General features: G+C 40.1%; 1 protein-coding gene across 1 annotated transcript in view; it reads right to left on the minus strand.

Moving 5' to 3' along the window:
• The window catches only part of ITGBL1 (integrin subunit beta like 1), a 266,652-nt gene that overhangs the window by 146,194 nt on the left and 99,929 nt on the right, over positions 1-20,529 (minus strand). Inside the window, exon 3 of the mRNA XM_056109966.1 lies at positions 4,951-5,097. Coding sequence (XP_055965941.1) covers positions 4,951-5,097 — 147 coding nt within the window. The remainder of the gene's footprint in view (positions 1-4,950; positions 5,098-20,529) is intronic.

Below are 20,529 nucleotides of genomic sequence, written 5' to 3' on the forward strand. Positions count from 1 at the left end.
AGAAACAGATTTAAAAGAAGAGGTGAAAATGAGATTCTCAAAGTCAACTTGCAAGGCTTCATTACTGAGAAGAATGTAGGAGAAAAAAAAGATTAACTCTAGCACAGAGTATAAATTCCCCTTTGGGCCTAGCAATCTCACTACTAATAATTAAGCCAAATGACACACCTCTGTAAATGTGAAAAGCCCTACTTTCTGTGAATAGTGATTTGTAAATTTTCAACTGGAAATAGCTGAATTGCCCAAGCATACTAGATTGAAGACATAAAGTTGTACGAATAAAATGAGTAGTATCCATCTGAAAAAATAATTTAGAAGTTTTCATCAGCTCTTACGGAATTGAATTGCACAATTTAATGTTGAGTGGCAAAGAGTATAAAAGACATTTTTAGGAAGCTACATTCGTCAAAAAAAAATAAAGAATGCCACATATATATATTCCAAAGAAATAATAAATCACATAAAGTAAGATAAAGCAGGATTCAATGAAATCACCTACAAGGTGGGAAGGAAGCTGATGGAGAATTCAAGAAAAAGTAGAATGTTTCCCTGAAAAAGCTCTTTTTGCATAATTTCAACTTTTGGAAGCAAAGTAATGTTCTACATATTACAAAATAAAATTAAATCAAGGAAGCTGGGGGTGAAAGGGAACCCTAAAATTAAAAACAATCTGCAATGTTATAGTATTTCAGATGCAGATCATAACTACACTAAGCAGGAGATAAGGAGAAAGAAATCAAAGTAATTTCTGAACATAGAATTTTACAACAAACCCCAATCTTGGGCAAAGCTGGGGTGAAATTAATTGCAACTAAATTCTGGGGAATTTTTCTTTTCTTCCCTTTAAAAGATTTTACTTGTAAAGTGGTTTGAAATAATTTAGATTTAGCATGAATAAATGAGTTAAGTACATCGATGATGCTGAAATCCAGGATTCTCTTGTCCTCTTCCCAGGCAAATGTAAAGGTAAAGGTAAAGGCCCTCCTGTTGTCCATCGATTTGCTCGAGCGGGCCCAGTAACGTCTTTATTGGAGACTTTGTTGTTACTGTGTTTGGCATATCGAATACGTTACGGGGAGCTTGCCAGGCTCTGCCGTGCGGGCGAGATACTCTCGGTAGCTTGCCGGGCTCTCCAAGAGGGGCGGAGGAATTGAACTCGGATCGGCCATGTTGGCTGCGTGCAAGGCAAATGCCCTACCACAGTGCTATCGCTCCAGCCCCAGGCAAATGTGGAAGAGGAAAACAGAAATAATCATAGAGAGTATGGATAGAAGATGTAAAACCTGATGATTTCTTTTTCTTACTGATTTCTTAACTACATGCAAGCATATATGCATGTAAAGACACAGATGTGAATTTTTATGTATATCTACATATACCTGAGTATATTATCTTATTCATAATAAGTAATGAGAAGCAAAATAGATTCTAATGAAAATAAACATTTCGTCACAGCTCCAATTTTTACTCTGATACCATCTTTCCTAAAAGAAAGAAGAATTTTTGAAGAAACGGTTGATTGTAAGGCTGTGACAGAGAATTATTTTGTGATATTTTGCAATGTCAGAAGGTAAAGAATTGCTCAAATAAACCAAGCAAAAAAATGATGGGAACATGAAACAGGGACAGAGAGAATGGTATAAAGGGATTTCAGTATTCTGATTACAAATGATCTGAGAATCAGCACAATTCACTATAAGAAGAAACCACTGGAAAAATAGGAATTGTAATGCTAGGATGCTAATAAATTACTAACTAAATAAAATATTAACAGATGAGGGAAGATCCTCATTGCTGCAGTGCTGAGTGACAACTGGTAAGTGTGGAGGGAATGTTTGGGTTTGGAAATTATTTTAATCTTAGTCTAAACACTGGATTGATAACGTCTGTAAATCTGGAGTAATTTTGATTGATTTATCCCATGATGGAACACTTGTTTTGAAGACAAAACAAATCACTCTAGAGCCGAGACACCAGGCAACATGTTAACCAGGTGATCAAAATTAAGCTAAGGATATAGAACATGAGTCTAATCAAGAGATCACTTCAGACAAATTCCAAAGGAAGAAGTAGCATTCTATTTAAAAGTAAATGAAAGTTTGGGGCAGATTATTCAAAAAGTTCAATCCACTTATTTCATATACAGGGCTTCAGAACAAAGAGAGATGACAAACACACCGTACCTCTAACTAGGGGGGATCCTAAAAGCAGTGGGAAAATACTATAAAGTCCATTTGGGTCCATTGATGAGAGGAGAAAAAAAAAAAGAACAGAGCTACATCGATCACAGAAATGTAGAAATGTGTTTCATATCTTATTAGGTACATTTTATTTTCTATTGAAATAATACCATGCATTTTCCCTTAAAATATGCTAATATAATGATTCACATGTTTCTATTCCATAATGTTCAAATGCTTTTAAATTCCTAGACTAACTCTTCGACTTATTTTAAAAACAACACTGTTAAAAAACAACAACAACAACAAATAAACCTTGGGGTGCTGAAGACATAGCTCAAAGATTTGAGCACATGATTTACAGCAGAAGATCTAGGGAAAAGCAGGAACCATGGGTTCTACCCACCACCCCCACCAAGAAATGCCAGGAGCCAGAAGAAGCCCTAAAACAGGGGGTGGAAGGGTGTGTGCGTGTGTGTGTGTGTGTGTGGGGGGGGGGGTAATGGATTTCAATTGCAAAGCAACCAGTTGATACAAAACAAAGAAACACAATAGAGTTCAAGTTTTATTACTGAAAGAAGTTTGAAACCTATTAAGAAGTTTCCAGTAATGAGAGGAAGTGAGGGGGCTACCCAGAAGCCCAGAGCCATTTCTCAGGGTCTACTACCCAGGCACCTCCACCTTCTTTGGAATATTGTGTAGATTCCTGTTTGGGGTTAGCAAATCATGGAAAGATGAGCCTCTGAAGGCATCCAGACCAGGTCTTCTTTGGCATGTGGATTTGATGTCGGTGGGCCCCACTGGTGACTTATGTGAAGTGGGGAGGAGAAAGACGGTCACTTTCTCCCCACTCGCCTCTGCCACCCGGGACCCAGGGTTACTGGGTTCTTGTCTCATCTGCAGAAAGGAATTTCAGGAGTAGACAAGCAGTGAAGTAATTAGATTTTATTTGGAGGATTTTTAGGTATGGAGGGAGAGAGAGTAAGAGAGTAACATACTCAAGAGAGAACACGGGCTTCTCCAAGGGCGGAGAGAGAGCCTCTACACACATCCTAGCATTAGACATGAAAGCACGAAAGTACACATCTCAAGAGGGGAGATGCGGGCGACACGTGCTCAGGCACCACATGTGCTCGGCCACGTGGGTGCAAGCAGCACATGGGCTCAGGCAGCTTATGCGCGCTCTTCCTTTGTTCAAGGTGGCCTTTCTAGGGTTTCTCCAGCCTGCCCCCACGTGAAGCTTCTTTCCAGGTAAAAGTCCGTTGCTAAGGAGGTTACTAGGGAGGTCCAAAAAGAGGAACTTCATGGAGAGGAGGTCTATATCCTCAGGGTCTGCAGCTGGTCTTATCATGTCTTTGTTTTCTGTATCCGCAAGGTGGGTCATTCCTAGAATTCTTCTTCCCCCTTAATCAAGCTTCATTGCCAAGGGCCTTTCCCTATCTACCTGCCTACATCATATCATTCTGAGATAAAGTGAATCCACACACTTTTACTGGTAGAAAACTACTATTTCCTAAACCAGGTAGAAGAGTGGAAGTTGGGAGCATCACCTTGATTCTGCTTTCTTTTTGTCAAGGCTTTACATCAGAAATGAGCATATGAGAGCAAATATGTTATTACTATCTGGATCTTTGCCCACATGGATTTCTCTCTTCTCTCCTTGAAGCCCCCAGTCCTTATCCTTTTTCTGATAAAACTCTCATTTAAGCCCCATTTACTATAGACCCATACAGTCTAGTATGGTCTGTATTTGTAAGCAATTGAATTTGCTCTCCCTAAACTAATCTGTCCTGCCTCTGTTAGATTGCTCCACTAGTCCCTGCAAAGACCCCAGAGGGTAAGCGGAAATTTCTCCTGAGTTTACACAACTTTCTTCGGAATTTAATCTACTCTAGCAATGATGACAAAGACCAAGGATGTAGCCCAGATTTAAGGACTATTTCAGACTTGTGAGCTGTGTGACTAATGCCTTTCCTATCCTCACCTTTGTGTTGTTGAATTGCTTGCTAATTCCTCAATTTCTACATAAGAATTGCTCTGAGAGCTTTAAAAACCCACCACAAATCCAGACCATCTTGGTAAGCAATTGAATCAGTTCTAAAACAAGAGCTTTGTCTCATTCAACTGAGATCAGGAAAAAAAAAGCTTACTTTGAGACTCCAGACACCCTTTAAAGGGTATTTAATTATAGTAACTCTGGCTATATGCCTTTGAAAACCTAAACCACAGCTGTTTTCTTTTCTATGGTTTAAGTAATTAATTTAAAAGCTTCTCTGTACACTTCTAAGAAACATCTCTAAATGACTTCTAAATATTTTGGTCAATGAATTATTTGCTGTCACTACAATCATATTGAGTGCATCTGAACTTTCTATCAAATTTTAAAAGTTTGGTTACATTGAATTCTAAGGTATAAATTCAAAGCACCCTTGATCGAGTTGCATTTTATTTCAATCCCCTTTAAAAGACTTATTACAGCCTTCAAAAAATCATGGTGTACAATTTACATAAAGTGCTGTTGTGGCCTTGTTTCCAGTGAATTAGTGTCTTGCATGGAGGAAGATATTGAAACAGCTGGAGAATACCAAACTTGCCAATCTTAGCAAGATGAGTTATTTTCCCTATTGATTTATCTAAAGTTTGTTTCTAAAAAAGACACTCCAAAGTAGTCTCAATGAGTGGTTCAATACTACTTGGCACCCACCTATTTTCATTAAAAACCAAAACTTGATAATTGCCCTCGAAAATTTTGATAGGAGAAAATTCTTACCTGCATTAGAGCAGATGATATCTTGATAATTCTTGCACATTTGGTTACTTTTTTTCTTTGTCAGGTCACAGTGCGTTGGGTACTGGCAAACGTTCCCAGACCAACCTGCGTCACATTTGCACTTGCCACAATCACACTTTCCGTGGCCTGGGAATAGAACATCCAGTTAGACTCAGATTGTTTTCCAAAGGAAATCACTATAGTCATGGAGAAAAAGCACTTGGAGTGATTGGGCCCTGCATGTGGATAATTCATTATCTATGTATTGAGAGTGAGCCAGGCTGACAGAGAAATCCCCGTAATGTTGGTTAATATTATAATGATCCTGGGTAATCAAAAGTGGGAGCAACTGGCATGAAGGATCTTCAAACACATATTCACAAAGACACTGAGAAGCAAATATTCCAAAAGGATGAAGAGATAAAAGCTGTCTGGACCCAGGAGACCCTCTTAAACTAAAATGAATAGTTGGTCTCAAATACATCGCTGTGAAATATGATGCAAATTGAACTGTCTTGGCCTCTCCTCACGCTCCTCAAACGTTCCCCCTGAGGACAGAACAACCAGGGGCTGGTCCACCTGTGCATGGACCCTGCAACCCACTGAGAGTACCTAGCACTCGCCCACCCAGAGCTATTTCCAGAGCAGAACTGGGGCAGCTTCTAGGCTCCCCTGCTTCATCAAATTGAGTTGCAAACAGTAACATTTCCTTCAAATAAACCACGTTGTAATTAAATGATTGTAGCACCGTAGCACTGTCCTCCCTGTTCATTGATTTGCTCGAGCGGACACCAGTAACGTCTCAACAAATTGTGAGACTTGTTGTTACTGTTTTTGGCATATCGAATAAGTCACAGGGAGCTTGTCAGGCTTTGCTGTGCAGGGGAGATACTCTCAGTAGCTTGCCGGCTCTCCAAGAGGGGCAGAGGAATCGAACCCAGGTCAGCTGCGTGCAGCCAGGTCAGAGGCTAATCCGGGTTCAAGCCTCACCCGCTGTGCTATTGCTCCAACCCAAATGTGATTAGCTTAGCTTGATTTAGAAATGAAACTTCTTCACTCAAAAGGGGGTTAGCAAATTTGAAATCTTAACCTCACAGGACAATAGATTAAAATTGAGCTTCTATTAATTCAAAAACATGTATAACATAGTGGGAAGGGAAGACGATTACAACACCTAGGATAGTGGAGTATGTGATTTCTGCTTCAATTACTATCTTGATCAATCATTCCCAAAACACCACCCTTTAGAAAAATTAATATATAATAAACCAGACAGCAAAGGCCAGAAAGTTAAATCTTAAAAAATATCTAGCATGTACATATCTAAGAGAAAAAAGAACAGCAAAATATTATTCTCACTTAACTGTATTATATAACACATAAAATCATAAACTTTGAGACATGTATCTTACATGAAACTACTGCTATTGATCCTATATTTATGATTTATAACAATATTTTAATGAACATTTTAAAATTCATTTAAATAATAAGATTGAATATGAAAACAGATAAATATCCATTTAATAAAAAAATTGGTTCAACAACACCCAAAAGGAGAGAGAGAACAGAGGGGAATGTCCTGTCACAGAGGCAGGGTGGAATGGGGTGGATGGGAGGCAGAAGGGATACTGGGATCCGTGGTGGTGGGAAATGGGCACTGGTGGAGGGATGGGTATTTGATCATTGTATAATTGAAAACCCAATCACAAAATTTGTAAGTCTACAACTGTACCTCATGGTGTCTCACTAATAAAAATTTTTTAAAAAATTTGGTGCAATAATCAAAAGACTGAGTCACATTCATTGATGTTCACAGAAATTTCTCAACTTTTAATATTCACAAAATCAACACAGAACTGCTATATTGTTATGGTCATGAAATTCATTAAGTCTTGTTTCATGAAGCCCACAAATACTTTAATTGGTTGTATATTAGTTTCGCCTTACACGCAGCCAACATGGCCGACCCGAGTTCGATTCCTCCGCCCCATTCGGGGAGCCCGGCAAGCTACCGAGAGTATTCGATATGCCAGACAGAGTAACAACAAAGTCTCCAATGGAGACGTTACTGGGCCCGCTCGAGCAAATCGACAATCAACGGGAGGGCCTTTACCTTTACCTTTATATTAGTTTCACCTGTAAAAGATGTAAAACATGCTACTCCTGGGCCCTTATTAAGGAATAGAAATATGTATATTATATGTCACTGTCCTCCCATTGTTGATCAATTTGCTCAAGCGGGTCCAGTAATGTCTCCATTGGAGACTTTTGTTGTTACTGTGTTTGGCATATCGAATACATCACGGGTAGCTTGCCAGGCTCTGCCGGTATATAATATATATATTATATATATATATTATATATATATATTATATATACATACATACACCTAGTGCTCATGGTATTAAGGCTTATTCCTTTATTCCTGGTTCTTTGCTCAAAGGTCACTCCTGGTGGTACTGATTGGGAGGGTCCATATGGAATGTTGGGCATCAAATCTGGGTTGACTAACAAGCACAGCTCTTCGATCTCTCTGCCCACTTATTAAGGAACTTATAAACTGCCAAGTTATGCAGAGGATGGCATTATCTTCAGCCAGAAATGTTTCTTGGATTTTCTGTTAACTTGAACAATATCAGGTATGAATTATAGAAAAAAAGAGTAGAGAGATTTTTCTGGTTTTCCTTCATCTTTAATTAGGTTTGTAAAGGCGAACATCGTGTGGAAGGTTAAGAAGAGTATAATTATATTACTTAAGAAAGTAATATCTATCTCAGTACCTAAAATTCATATTCCACAATAGAATGGAATCATTCATCTAGTGCCAAGAGTCATTTAGCGTGGCAGCCAAAATCTACATGATGAGATCCAGATGGCCACTGGGAATGAGTGACACTGGGTATCAGATTTGGGTAGCTCTGGAAGAGCCTAAAATTGTGACTCACTGTGGCTTTAAAACTCCTCATCTTGTGGCCCAGTTCTCAAAAATGTTTTTACTCCTGCTGCATTTTTTCGAGTTAATTACTCTATTTTACAAACAAAGTCGTGCCTGTACTCTGATTGCAGTGGATTTAATCCAGTGCACGTGAATCTGTCAAACTGGTAGTGTCATTTTCCACTCCTGTCTGGTGCTGCTTAATATTGTCAGTCTCAGTCAACTTGCAATCATTTACAAGCCTAAGTGATCTCCCTTGCCAACTATCCAGTCTACTTATGAGGGAATTAAAGTCAAATTCTTCAAGTTGCTAAACCTCTTTTGATAAATAGAGTATCTTAATAAGTGTAAAGGCTCTTTAATATTATTAGTGCATTAGGTTAAGCCTCATGAAAACTTCACATTTATAAACTACTTCTTACTGTTCATGTCAATAAAAAAAGCTTCATATAAACAGTAAAAATGTAAAAACAAATTTAATCTTCTGTGAAATGGCAGTAATAACCCACTGAAACTAGAATAAAATATTGCATTTCTCCTACACTAGAGAGGACATCTGAGACTATAATCTAATATATATATATATACATATATATATATAGTTGTATGGGGGTTGCAGTTAGAGATTCTTTAAAGGGATGGGGATTAAAATAGAGGAAAATTAAATAAGCCATAAAGATGATAAGTAGGAACTAATTCATTTCAGACTCACTCACTGAAACATCAGTAAAACGCTTATACCTCAAAATTAGTCCATGGAAATCCAGTTTCAGAAAATTGCAGCCATAAATGTTCTACGGCTAAAATGTGTTTGAATTCTCTTCTATTTTTCTTTCTATCTGTCATGAAATATATAAATATATATAGTTCATGTATATATATATATATATTTATACATACATATATACGCCAATACCTTGAAAACCCTGATACCCTGTCATGAAAAAATGACTTACTTTAATTTAGCCCAGAATATACATTTCCTTTCATATTCCAGGGTTCTTCATGAACTGAATGAACCTGCTAACCTAGCACCGAGTCAGGTAATGCTTCCAGCTTTCCCTGGAGCATTTAATCAGAGGCAAATATGGCAGCCAGACTAGGAGAAGGTCACCTGCCTTTATATCACTTCTAAATCTATGCCCTGTAGAGACCGTCTTGATTCAGTTTGCTCCACTGAGGAAGCAAATAGAAATCAACTTTTTACTCTCAGAGGACCAAGGAAAATCACACACAGAAGGATTTGGAAAGAAACTTGCAATATATATATATTTTTAAATCAAGAATCCACTCTATTTTTCTCTTGATTCAAGGTTAGTGAGAGCGTTGGCAGACCACAGGGGATTGGGCTGTTGTCTCATTATGGCAAGTTCTTTCTCCACTTCACTGTCAATAATGTGTTTCCAAAAAGTATCCCCTCTTGTAAAATACTGTCCACTTTGTGTGTCGGTTTTGGGGGGCTGCCATGTGAAGCACTATGTAGCTTGGCCTAAAACAAGAGAATTTATGAAGCCCAGAAACCTGCATCAAGGTGCCAGTCTTCCAGATATTCTGAGAAACTCTGCGATGCTTTCTTCCTACTTCTGGGGGCTGTTTGAAGTTTGGCTGCTATTGTGTTTGTGGGTTACACTCTGCCTCTATTCCTACCTTCCTGTGGCCATTGCTCTGTGTGTCTGTGTCTTCATGTTTTCCCCTTATGGATGGATGGGTCAATGGATTTAGAGCCCATCCTACTCCACTCCTCCACTATGACCTCATTTTCATTTAACTGTACCCTCCAAAGTCACTTTTACGGGTGCCAGATGTTGGAGATTCATATCTCATTGGAGGAGGAGCAGGGTGGGTTTAGGGGAGGCACAATTCAGCACACAGATCCTAACAATATACTCTGCTATATCCCTTTTCTAACTCAAATGCCATATAATATGGGGACAATGTTTTCTCTTAGATATGAAGACAAATTGAATAAGGCTGGCCCTCAGCCACTCCTCCTTCCCATGTTTGTTCTACACCAGAGAAGCCTGGAGATCACTACAGATACCCAGGCCTGGGGCACCTTCTGTTCATAGTTCTGCCAGTCCCCTGTCCTCCACCATTCACCCCAACAGTTATTCCCGGATTGTCAGTTCAGCATAAAGAGCTGTGAATCAAGGAGAGGCAGGGAGAAGAAAGGGTACAGCAACAGCAGGAACCAGAATAAAGTAGGGCACACTGGGTCAAGAAGTCCTGAGATTTGGGCCATTGGTCAGCAGAGTTGACAAGATCAAATTTAAGGTCCCACATGGCCGTGTCCCCATTCCACCCGACCCTGCCACAGGAGCATTAAATGGGCAGAGAAGGATGACAGAACCCCCCCCGCCCAAGTAAGATTCCAGTTTCACAGGAGAGGGGCAGCCCTCTCTGGATGGCTCCATTTCCAAACAATGAAATGTGTTCTAAAATGGACAATCCAACATGCTTGACAATAAATCTGTTGCTCTTCAAATAGGTTCCCACGGAGGCAAGCAGAAACAAACACACACAACAAGAATGTCAAAGAAATGCCAAGTAATTCCCAGCCAGAGGGATAAGGGTAGAAAAGGCAAAGGCTATTCTGTTTGCCCCAGCCTGTCAGCAGAGTAGCTGATTCTGAAAAGGGAACCCCGCAGCAGAAGGGGAACCCAGCCTGTAATTCTCCTTTCTGCATCACGTCCTGCTGCCTTTCTGTGCTTCCCAGATGAGCTAACATCTTGATCTATAATGGATTTTTTTTAAGGCATTTCAAAAAAGAGAGAGAAAAAGGAGGTTCATGATTCCTTTTTTGTTTTATTTTGGGATCACAGCTGGCAATGCTCAGGGATGGCCCCTGGCTCTGCACTCAGGAATCACTCCTGGCAGTGCTTAGTGTGTACCACATGGGATATCAAGGTTGGACTCCAGCCCAGCCCATGTTTAAGGGAAGCCCCCATCCTCTGTATCTGTCCTCCGGTTCCAGCTTTTGGGTGTTAAATGAGCAACGCTCTGGAGCACCATGACCATGATTCCACAATCCTTTTTACCTGAGCAATACAAAAGCTCTAATCTAGTCAGTGGTGAACACAATAAAGTATACGAAGATGCAAGAGAGAAGAGTATGGTTTTTATTTTCTAATTAATAATCAACTGCTTCCAAAAGGAAATAAAGAACTTACCTAGTATTAAAAATAAAATACCTTTAGGGTCAGAACAATAGTACAGTGGGTAGGACACTTGTCTTGCAAGTAACTGACCTAGTTCAGTTTCTAGCATCCCATGTTGTCGGTCCCTTGAGTGCCACCAGGAATGACCCCTGTGTGCAGAGCCAGGATTAAGACCTGAGCACTGATGGGTGTGGCCTAGATACTCCTCTTCCCCAAAGAAAAAGAAAAAGTAAATTTCTAATTATATCCTTCCAGGTACTAAGATACAGCTTTTGTACCAGGGTAGGGTCAACTAATTTGCATAAGGGGCCAGTGAAATAGATTGTTCCCAATTGACGCATAGAAGTAAAGTACAATTAGCTTGCTCAAGGTAACATGATTTGTAAACAAAAAACATGTTTTCCTTTACTGCCATACTATCTGTTAAATAGTAGTGCAAAAGATTTTTTTTTTTTAATTTTTATCAGTGAAACACCATGAGGTACAGTTGTAGACTTACAGATTTTTGTGCTTGGGTTTCAGTTATACAATGATCAAGTACCCATCCCTCCACCAGTGCCCATTCTCCACCTCCAATGCTTCCAGTAGTCCCCCCACCCCATCATCCCCCCATCCCACCCCATCCCTGTGGTAGGGCATTCCCTTTTGTTCTCTTTCTCCTTTTCGGTGCTGGGGTTTGCAAAGGAGGCATTGAGTGGCAATCATGTTTGGTCTATAGTCTACTTTCAGCATGCATCTCCCATCCTGGGCGGATCCTCCCAACACCCTTCACTTGGTGCTCCCTTCTCTATCTGAGCTGCCTTTTCCCCTAGCATGTATGGCTGGTCTCCAAGCCGTGGAGTAAACCTCCTGGTACTTAGCTCAGCTATTCTTGAGTGTTAGTCTCCTATTTTCTTACTTTATGTTCCCCAGATGAATGCAAACCTTCTATGTCTGTCCCTCTCTTTCTGACTCATTTTGCTTAGCATGATACTTTCCATGTAGTACCACTTGTATGTAAATTTCATGACTTCATCCTTTCTAACAGCTACATAGTACTCCATTGTGTAGATGCACCAAAGTTTCTTTAACCAGTCATCTGTTCTCAAGCACTCGGGTTTTGTCCAGATTTTGGCTATTGTGAATAGTGCAGCAATGAACATAGAAGTGCAGATATACTTTTTGTACAGTCGAACATAGAAGTTTGACTGTACTTTTTTCCTCTCCGGGATATATTCCCAGGAGTGGTATTGCTGGGTCAAATGGGAACTCAATTTCTAATTTTTTGAATATACTGTTCCAAAAGGGCTGAACCAGTTGGCATTCCCACCAGCAGTGTCAGAGAGTCCCTTTATCACCACATTAACACCAAGGCCAGTTGCTTCTCTTCTTTAAGATGTGGGCCAGTCTCTGAGGTGTGAGATGATATCTCAATGCTGTTTTGATATGCATCTCCCTGATGATTAATGATGTAATGCATTTTCTCACGCGCCTTTTAGCCATTTGGATTTCTTGTTTGGCAAAGTTTCTGTTCTTTTCATTGCCCCATTTTTTGATGGGGTTAGATGTTTTCTTCTTGTAGAATTCAACCAGTGCTTTTTATATCCTTGATATCAACCCCTTATCAGATGAGTATTGGGCAATTATCCTTTCCCATTCTGTAAATTGTCTCTGTATTCTGGTCACTGTATCTTTTGACATGCAGAGGCTTCTTAATTTAAAAATTGTCCCATTTGTTTTGCTCTGTTTCCACTTGGTTGGTCAGTGGAGTGTCATCTTTGAAGATACTATTAGCCTCAATATTGTGGAGGGTTTTACCGACCTTGACTTCAATTTACCTTATGGATTTTGACCTGACGTTGACATCTTTAATCCATTTTTATCTGACTTCTGTGATTGGTATTAGGTTGAGGTCTAAGCCCATTTTTTTTTTTGCATGTGGTTGTCCAGTTATGCCAGCACCATTTGTTGAAGAAGCTTTCCTTATTTAACTTCACATTTCTTGATCCCTTATCAAAGATTAGATGTTCATAAATTTGGGGTTGTGTGTACGGATATTCCACCCTGTTCCATTGGTCTGCAACCCTGGCCTTGTTCCAGGACCATGCTGTTTTAATTATTACCGCTTTGTAGTAGAGTTTGAGGCTGGGGAGGGTAATGCCTCCCCACATCTTTTTCACAAGAATTGCTTTAGCTATTTGTGGGTGTTTGTTCTTCCACATAAATTTCAGGAGTGCTTGATCTATTTCATTGAAGAATTTCATGGGTAACCTTACAGGGATCATGTGAATCTGTATAATGCTTTCAAGAGTATTCCCATTTTGATGATGTTAATTCTTCCTATCCATGAGCAGTAGATATGTTTCCATTTCCTCATGTACTCTTTTATTTCATGGAGAAGCGTTTTGTAGTTTTCATTGTAGAAGTCCTTTACCTCTTTAGTTAGGCTGCTTCCTAGGTATTTGATTTTCTGGGGCACAGTTGTGAACGGAATTATTTTTTTCATGTCACTTTCCTCTCTCTCATTATTTGCATATAGGAAGGCCATGGATTTTTGAGCATTGATTTTATAGCCTGAAACTTTACTGTACAAGTCTATTGTTTCTAGAAGTTTCTTGGTAGAGGATTTAGGATTCTCAAGATATAGTATCATATCATCTGCGAATAGTGAGAGCTTGATTTCTTCCTTTCCTATCTGGATGCCTTTAATGCGTTTTTCTTGCCTAATCGCTACTGCAATTACTTCTAGTACTATGTAAAACAGAAGTGGTGATAGTGGGCATCATTGTCTTGTCCCTGATCTTAGAGAAAAGGCCCCTTAGTTTTTCCCCATTGAGGATAATGCTTGCCATGGGTTTGTTGTAGATGGCTTTGACTACCTTGAGGAAAGTTCCTTCAAAACCCATTTACGTGTGAGTTTTCATCATAAACGGGTGCTGGATCTTGTTGAAACATTTCTCTGCATCTATTGATTTGATCATATGGTTTTTATCTTTACTTTTGTTGATATGATGGATTATGTTGATTTATTTCTGAATGTTAAACCATCCTTGCATCCCGGGATGAATCCCACTTGGTCATGGTGTATAAATCTTTTTGATGAGCTCTTGGATTCTATTTGCTAATATTTTGTTGAGGATCTTCACATCCGTGTTCATCAGGGATATTGGCCTATAATTTTCTTTTTTGGTGATGTCTTTGTTTGCTTTTAGTATTAGGGGGATATGTGCCGCATAGAAACTGGGAGAGTTCCTGTTTTTTCAATTTCCTGGAAAAGCTTGAGGAGAACTGGCAGAAGGTCTTCTTTAAATGTTTGGAGGAATTCACTAGTGAATCCGTCTGGGCCTGGACTTTTGTTTTTTGGGAAGACTTTTGATTACCTCTTCAATTTCCTTGATATAAATGGGTCTATTCAGGTATCCCAAGTCTTCCTGGTTCAATCTTGGGAGATTATAGGAATCCAGGAATTTATCCATTTCTTCTAGGTTCTCTTGTTTCGTGGCATACAGACTCTCAAAGCAGTCTCTGACAATCTTTTGAATTTCATTGGTTTCTGTTGTGTTGTACCCTTTTCCATTTCTGATTTGGTTTATTAGGGTTCCCTCTCTCTTTCTTTGTGAGTCTTGCTAGTGGTTTATCAATCTTATTTATTTTCTCATTTGGATTGTGTTTTGGGTTTCCATATTGTTAATTTCTGCTCTAAGTTGTATTATTTCTTTCCTTCAGCCAATTTTGAGTTCCTTTTGTTTGTCTTTTTCTAAGATCTTAAGCTGTGTGGTTAGGTTATCTACGTAGGCCCTTTCTCCTTTCCTTAGGAATGCTTGCAACACCATAAATTTTCCTCTTAGCACGGCTTTAGCTGTGTCCCATAGGTCCTGATAGCTCGTGTCTTCATTCTCATTTGTTTTCAGGTATCTTTTCATTTTGTCTTTGACTTCTTTCTTGACCCACTCATTCTTCAACATTGAGTTGTTTAATTTTTAGGTGTTTGATTTGTTTCTCAAAGTCTTTGTGTGATTTGCTTCTACGCATCATGGTCTGAAAAGATTGTTGATACTACTTCTATCTTCCTGATTCTATTGAGATATCTTTTGTGGCCTAGCAATAGCACAGCGGTAGGGCGTTTGCCTTGCACACAGCCAACATGGCTGACCCAAATTCGATTCCTCCGCCCCTCTCGGAGAGCCCGGCAAGCTACCGAGAGTATCTCGCCCGCACGGCAGAGCCTGGCAAGCCACCCGTGATGTATTTGATATGCCAAACACAGTAACAACAAAATCTCCCATGGAGACGTTACTGGGCCCGCTCGAGCAAATCAATGAACAACGGGAGGGCCTTTACCTTTACCTTTTACCTTTGTGGCCTAGCACGTGGTCTATTTGGGAAAAGGTTCTGTGTGCACTGGAGAAGAATGTGTATTCTTTCTTTTTGGGGTACAAAGCCCTGTATAGGTATTAGCCCTCTCTCTTCTATTTCTTCCTTCAAAGCCAATGTATCCTTGTTGAGTTTTGTTCTTGTTGATCTATCCAGAGGTGATAAGGCGATGTCAAAGTCTCCAATTACTATTGTGTTGCTACCAATGTCCTCCTTAAAATCTGTTAGCAATTTTTTTTAAGTATTTAGCTGTTCCCTCATTAGGTGTGTATACTTTTAAGAGTGTGTTTTCTTCCTGTTGTATATATACCCTGATAAATAGAAAATGGCCTTTGCTGTCCCTTCTAATCTTTATCAACCTGAAATTTATATTGTCGGATACTAGTATGGCCACCCTAGCTTTTTTGAGGGAGCTGTTTGCTTGCATGATTGTTTTTCATCCTTTAACTTTGAGTCTGTGTTTGCTCTGATTGTTCAGATGAGTTTCTTGTAGACAGCAGAATGTTGGTTTGAGTTTCTGGATCCATTTTGCCACTCTGTGTCTCTTGATAGGTGCATTTAGACCATTGACATTGAGAGAGATTATTGTCATGGGGTTTTATGCCATCTTCAGCAGTGCAAAAGATTTAAGGCGAATCCTTTGCTCTAAGGAGTGCCAGCAAAATCAGAAATGGTCTAGTTCGTTCTGTATTCTACAGGTATCCACATACCCTGAACTGGATTTTTAAATTCATAATTTCTGGAGAAAAAAACTTAGTCTAATAGTGAAGTTATACAGATATAAAATTAAGTAATTCTAAACTGGTGAATAAAAAAATCAATATTCTAGTCATCTAATTTCTTGAGGACTCGAAGCTCTCATATGAAGGGAAAAAAAGGAAAAAGCTCGACTAAGTAATTCTAGGAATTTCTTTCTTCTTGTAATTTCCGTAGAACTGGGGTTTATACAGCAAGTAAAAGTGTTTGCCTGCGTAGTAATCCAGGTCTGATCCTTGGTATAACATATGCTCCCATGAGCACTGCAGGATTAAACCCGGAGCACCCAACCTTCCCACCCACAAATTTCATAGAATAGTTTAAAATAACTTTTTTTTTATCCCAAAACAATGTAATTTCGTCAAATAGAAACACAAACATATTGAAACAAGACAATGATATCTATCAACTGTTAACTAAACGTCCTTTACCACAATTGTAAAACAAAACACCTGAAACAAATCACAAAACTGCGATTCAAAGCACCAGTTATAATACTGTAGGTATGTTTATTAGTAAAGCAGGCTTATATAGGATACTACTAACATTAGGTGATTTACAATTCAAATTCTGCTACTGAGATGACAGGATGAAATATAAATAATTGAAAATTAAGACACAATATTTTACCTGACCCTGAGGAATAAAATTTATCACATCAAACATACTTCAAATCTGTCATGAAATACACACACAAACACACACACACACACACACACACACACACACACACACCCCAAGTACTATAGTGGGGATAAAGGGTAGATTTTCTGACAGATGACTGTAAATTTCAGATTAGCTAATCTTTTAACTTTTCTGACTTCATTTTTATTGGTCTACTAACTTCAAAATATAGATCAAGTAAGATTTTTTTGTTGTTATTGGGGTTTTTTGTTTTGTTTTGTTTTATGTAGGAGTACTACTATTGATTCAGCCACTGATTAGCTGATTGAACTGGGCATGAACTCCACCTTACTTTTTTAAATAATTTTATTTATTTTTTTCTTCTTATATTTATTTATTGAATTACGTGGGAAAAGTTACAAAGCTTTCAGGTATAAGTCTCGGTCATACAATGATCAAACACCTTTCCCTTCACCAGTACTCATTTTTCACCACCAAGAACCCCAATATTCTCCCCTCGCACCCCTCCCAATGGCTGTGAGGCAGATGATTTCTACTTAACTTTTCTCTACATTGATTACATTCATTATTTTGATAAAAGATGAACCATTATTGTTTAGAATTTCCCCACCAACAATCAGAATTGCTGAAAAGGCATTGTGAAATACATTGTTTTATATAGCTTGTTATGAGAATCACATAATGATTTTGGATTTCTGCAAAGAGCCAGATAATTAGGAGATTGGTTTCTGTGCATCTGGTGTTATGTTATGTGCCAGAGAGCCACTCGTGGGAGGCAACTCGTGACCTCGGTAGGGCATGAAGGATGAGCCAGTACTGCCCCTCTTCCCATGAGACTGCAGTTGCCCCGTCACCGCCAGCTCATACCTGGCTTTCCAATAAGCTCTGAGGTGGCAGCCACCTTGCTCCCAGGGGCTAGGGTAGGGGGGAAGGCGTAAGGGAGCAACACCCTTTCCCTCCCGGGGAGGCATGGTGCCATAGTTTAACACATGTTCCATTCACTTTTCTTCCGCAAGCAGCCAGGCTCTGGACTAAGTCCTTTTGCCTCTGGAGCCATGGCCATGCCAGAGATCCGCTTGTGGAGGGCAACTCGTGACCTCGGTAGGGCATGAAGGATGAGCCGGTACTGCCCCCCTTCCCATGAGACTTCAGTTACCCCATCACCGCTGGCTTATACCTGGCTTTCCAATAAGCTCTGAGGCGGTAGCCACCTTGAATGTGGTCCAGATGCATTTCTGCCAAAAGCCGCTGGGTTTCAAGATTTGTTTTTGAGTCTCAGGGATCATGAACATTAATCAGCTTGATCAGGAGCCAGAGAGGCTATTTGTAGGTGGCGACTTGGGGTCTCATTGGGATGGGGAGGAAAGGTCTGGTTCCACCCCCATCCATGAAGCCCCGCGTGTCTCATCACTTCAGTCCCAAACCTGAGTGTCCTGTGGCCTCTGGAGGATGGAGGTCACCGAGCCGCCAGGGGGAACAGGCCAAGACATGAAACCTATCGCCATCTGGAGTGGCCCAGTGCCAGTAACCTACTGCAGGAACAGGACGCATGTCTGCCAAAAGCCTTTGGGTTCCGAGATTCGTTTCTGAGTCTCTGGGATCATGGCCGTTAAGCCTCTCTATTTCGATATTCCTGTTCTAAAATTTTATTTATCAGGAATCTTTACTGATACTTTCGCTTTCTAAGATTCCTTAGCTTTCTTCAACAAAAACATTTTAAAAAATCCTCCCATTCTTTAGTTTAAATCTTTACTTTCTTTAGGGTGTTTCAAGAGTGTATCGGTATCAAATGCATCAAATTATAAACATCTCTTAAGCCTTAGGAATTTCTTAGTCAATAAAAATAAACTAAATCAAAGGCAGGCCATCTGACAAGTAGATAGGAAAGTCTCCCCCCCCCCCCCCACCTCCATAGCAATGGATTTCCCAGAAGTAATAAAACCAATAGCTCCAAGGCTACAAAAACACACCCTGTGAGAACAGGAACTAAGGCCTGATCCTACCTTACCTGATACCAGCATAGAACCAGAGAAGACTAGACACCCCTCTGAGAGAAACTCCAGCAGGAACAAGACCAGAAAAAGAATTTCAAAGAAGACCTTCACCTACTCCTAACTTTACCCTCTGGCAACCACCCTAGCAATGAACTTTTATCTGGGAAGAAAGCCCTCCTCCTCCCCACTAACACTGGGCGTTTATGAGAAACCCTATACAACCAACTTGAACAAAGGAAGTATGCAATATGCTGCCCGGGCCATGTGCTGCTTACGCTCATGTTTTGCTGCCAAGTACATGTGTTGCCCAATCACATGTGTATCATCCACATCTCTGCTTTTGAGACGTGGACTTTCATACTTTCATACCTAATGTTGTTTGTGAATTGGGATGCTCTCTGTCCACTTTGGAGAAGCCTGCATTCTCTCTCTGTCTCTGTCTCTGTCTGTCTTTCTCTCTGTCTCTCTCCCTGTCTCCCTGTCTCTCTCTCCCTGTCTCTGTCTCTCTCTGTCTCTGTCTCTCTGTCTCTGTCTCTCTCTGTCTCTCTCTCTCCTCTCTGTCCGCTCCTTTCCTCCACACCCCCGCCCTCATCCCCTTCCTTAGAACTTTCAAATAAAATAAAATAAAATCTGTTATATTTCATTGCTTGTCTCCTCCTGAAATTCTTTTCTTCGAGGGAACAGCAGGGACATGATAGATCTGGGTAGGCTCTAGGAATGGCTTTCTTTTCTTGCAAAGAGTAAGGCTCAAGATTTTCCCTGCCAGTTGCCTGTTGGAAGAGGTGGATAGAGATAAAATGACAGATTCCCTTCTTAAAGCTGTTGCCTCTCTCCTACTCACTTCACATATGTCACCTAGGGACCACACCAGTATCAACTAAGTCCTAAAGATTTAAGGTAGACATAAGGACTCTAATTGATAATGCTATATCTGGTGAGGAAGTTCACCTTAAGTACTGCAAAATATATATGATATGTGTATGAAAGTATGAAAGTCCAAGTCATAATGATATGAGGGGGTGGAGTTTTGCATATGATTGTCGGAATCCTTTTATAATACATACTTGCATAAAAGTATTTCATGACACATTTGTATTTATTGGTTATGAGCTGAAGCGATAGCACAGTGGGTAGGGTGTTTGCCTTGCATGTGGCCGACCCAGGTTCAATTCCTCCATCCCTCTTGGAGAGCCCGGCAAGCTACCGAGAGTATCCCACCCTCACAACAGAGCCTGGCAAGCTCCCATGGTGTATTTGATATGTCAAAAACAGTAACAACAAGTCTCACAATGGAGACTGGTGACCACTCGAGCAAATTGATGAACAATGGGACGACAGTGTTATAGTGCAGTGCTATTTCGTAGAGCTGGGGAAAAAAACTTTGGGTTTGTGTCTCGGAAAAATATTAATAGTAGTCTTCAACTATTTCTGTGGCTCTTCCTCAACTCAAATTCCCTTGACCTCTGCAAAGAACTGTTTGCCTTGACCATGAAAGGTTAGTACACACATGGTGACACCCTGATCCTCACGAGGCAGTAGAAGAAAAGGCTCAGTCACTGAAGCTTCTGTCCTGCTTCATAGCTTTCTAGCCAGTCACTCACGGCAAAGAGTCGACCTCTCATGTGAGTTTGCTATGACTAACTGTCATAAAAAAGCATCACAAACTGGGGGACTGCAAACAATAGAAATGTATCCTCTCTCCATACTGGTGGCTGCTGAGTTAAGAGGTCAGTCA

This window comes from Sorex fumeus, unplaced genomic scaffold, assembly GCF_029834395.1.
Source record: "Sorex fumeus unplaced genomic scaffold, SorFum_2.1 ptg000008l, whole genome shotgun sequence".
NCBI classification, from domain to species: Eukaryota; Metazoa; Chordata; class Mammalia; order Eulipotyphla; family Soricidae; genus Sorex; species Sorex fumeus.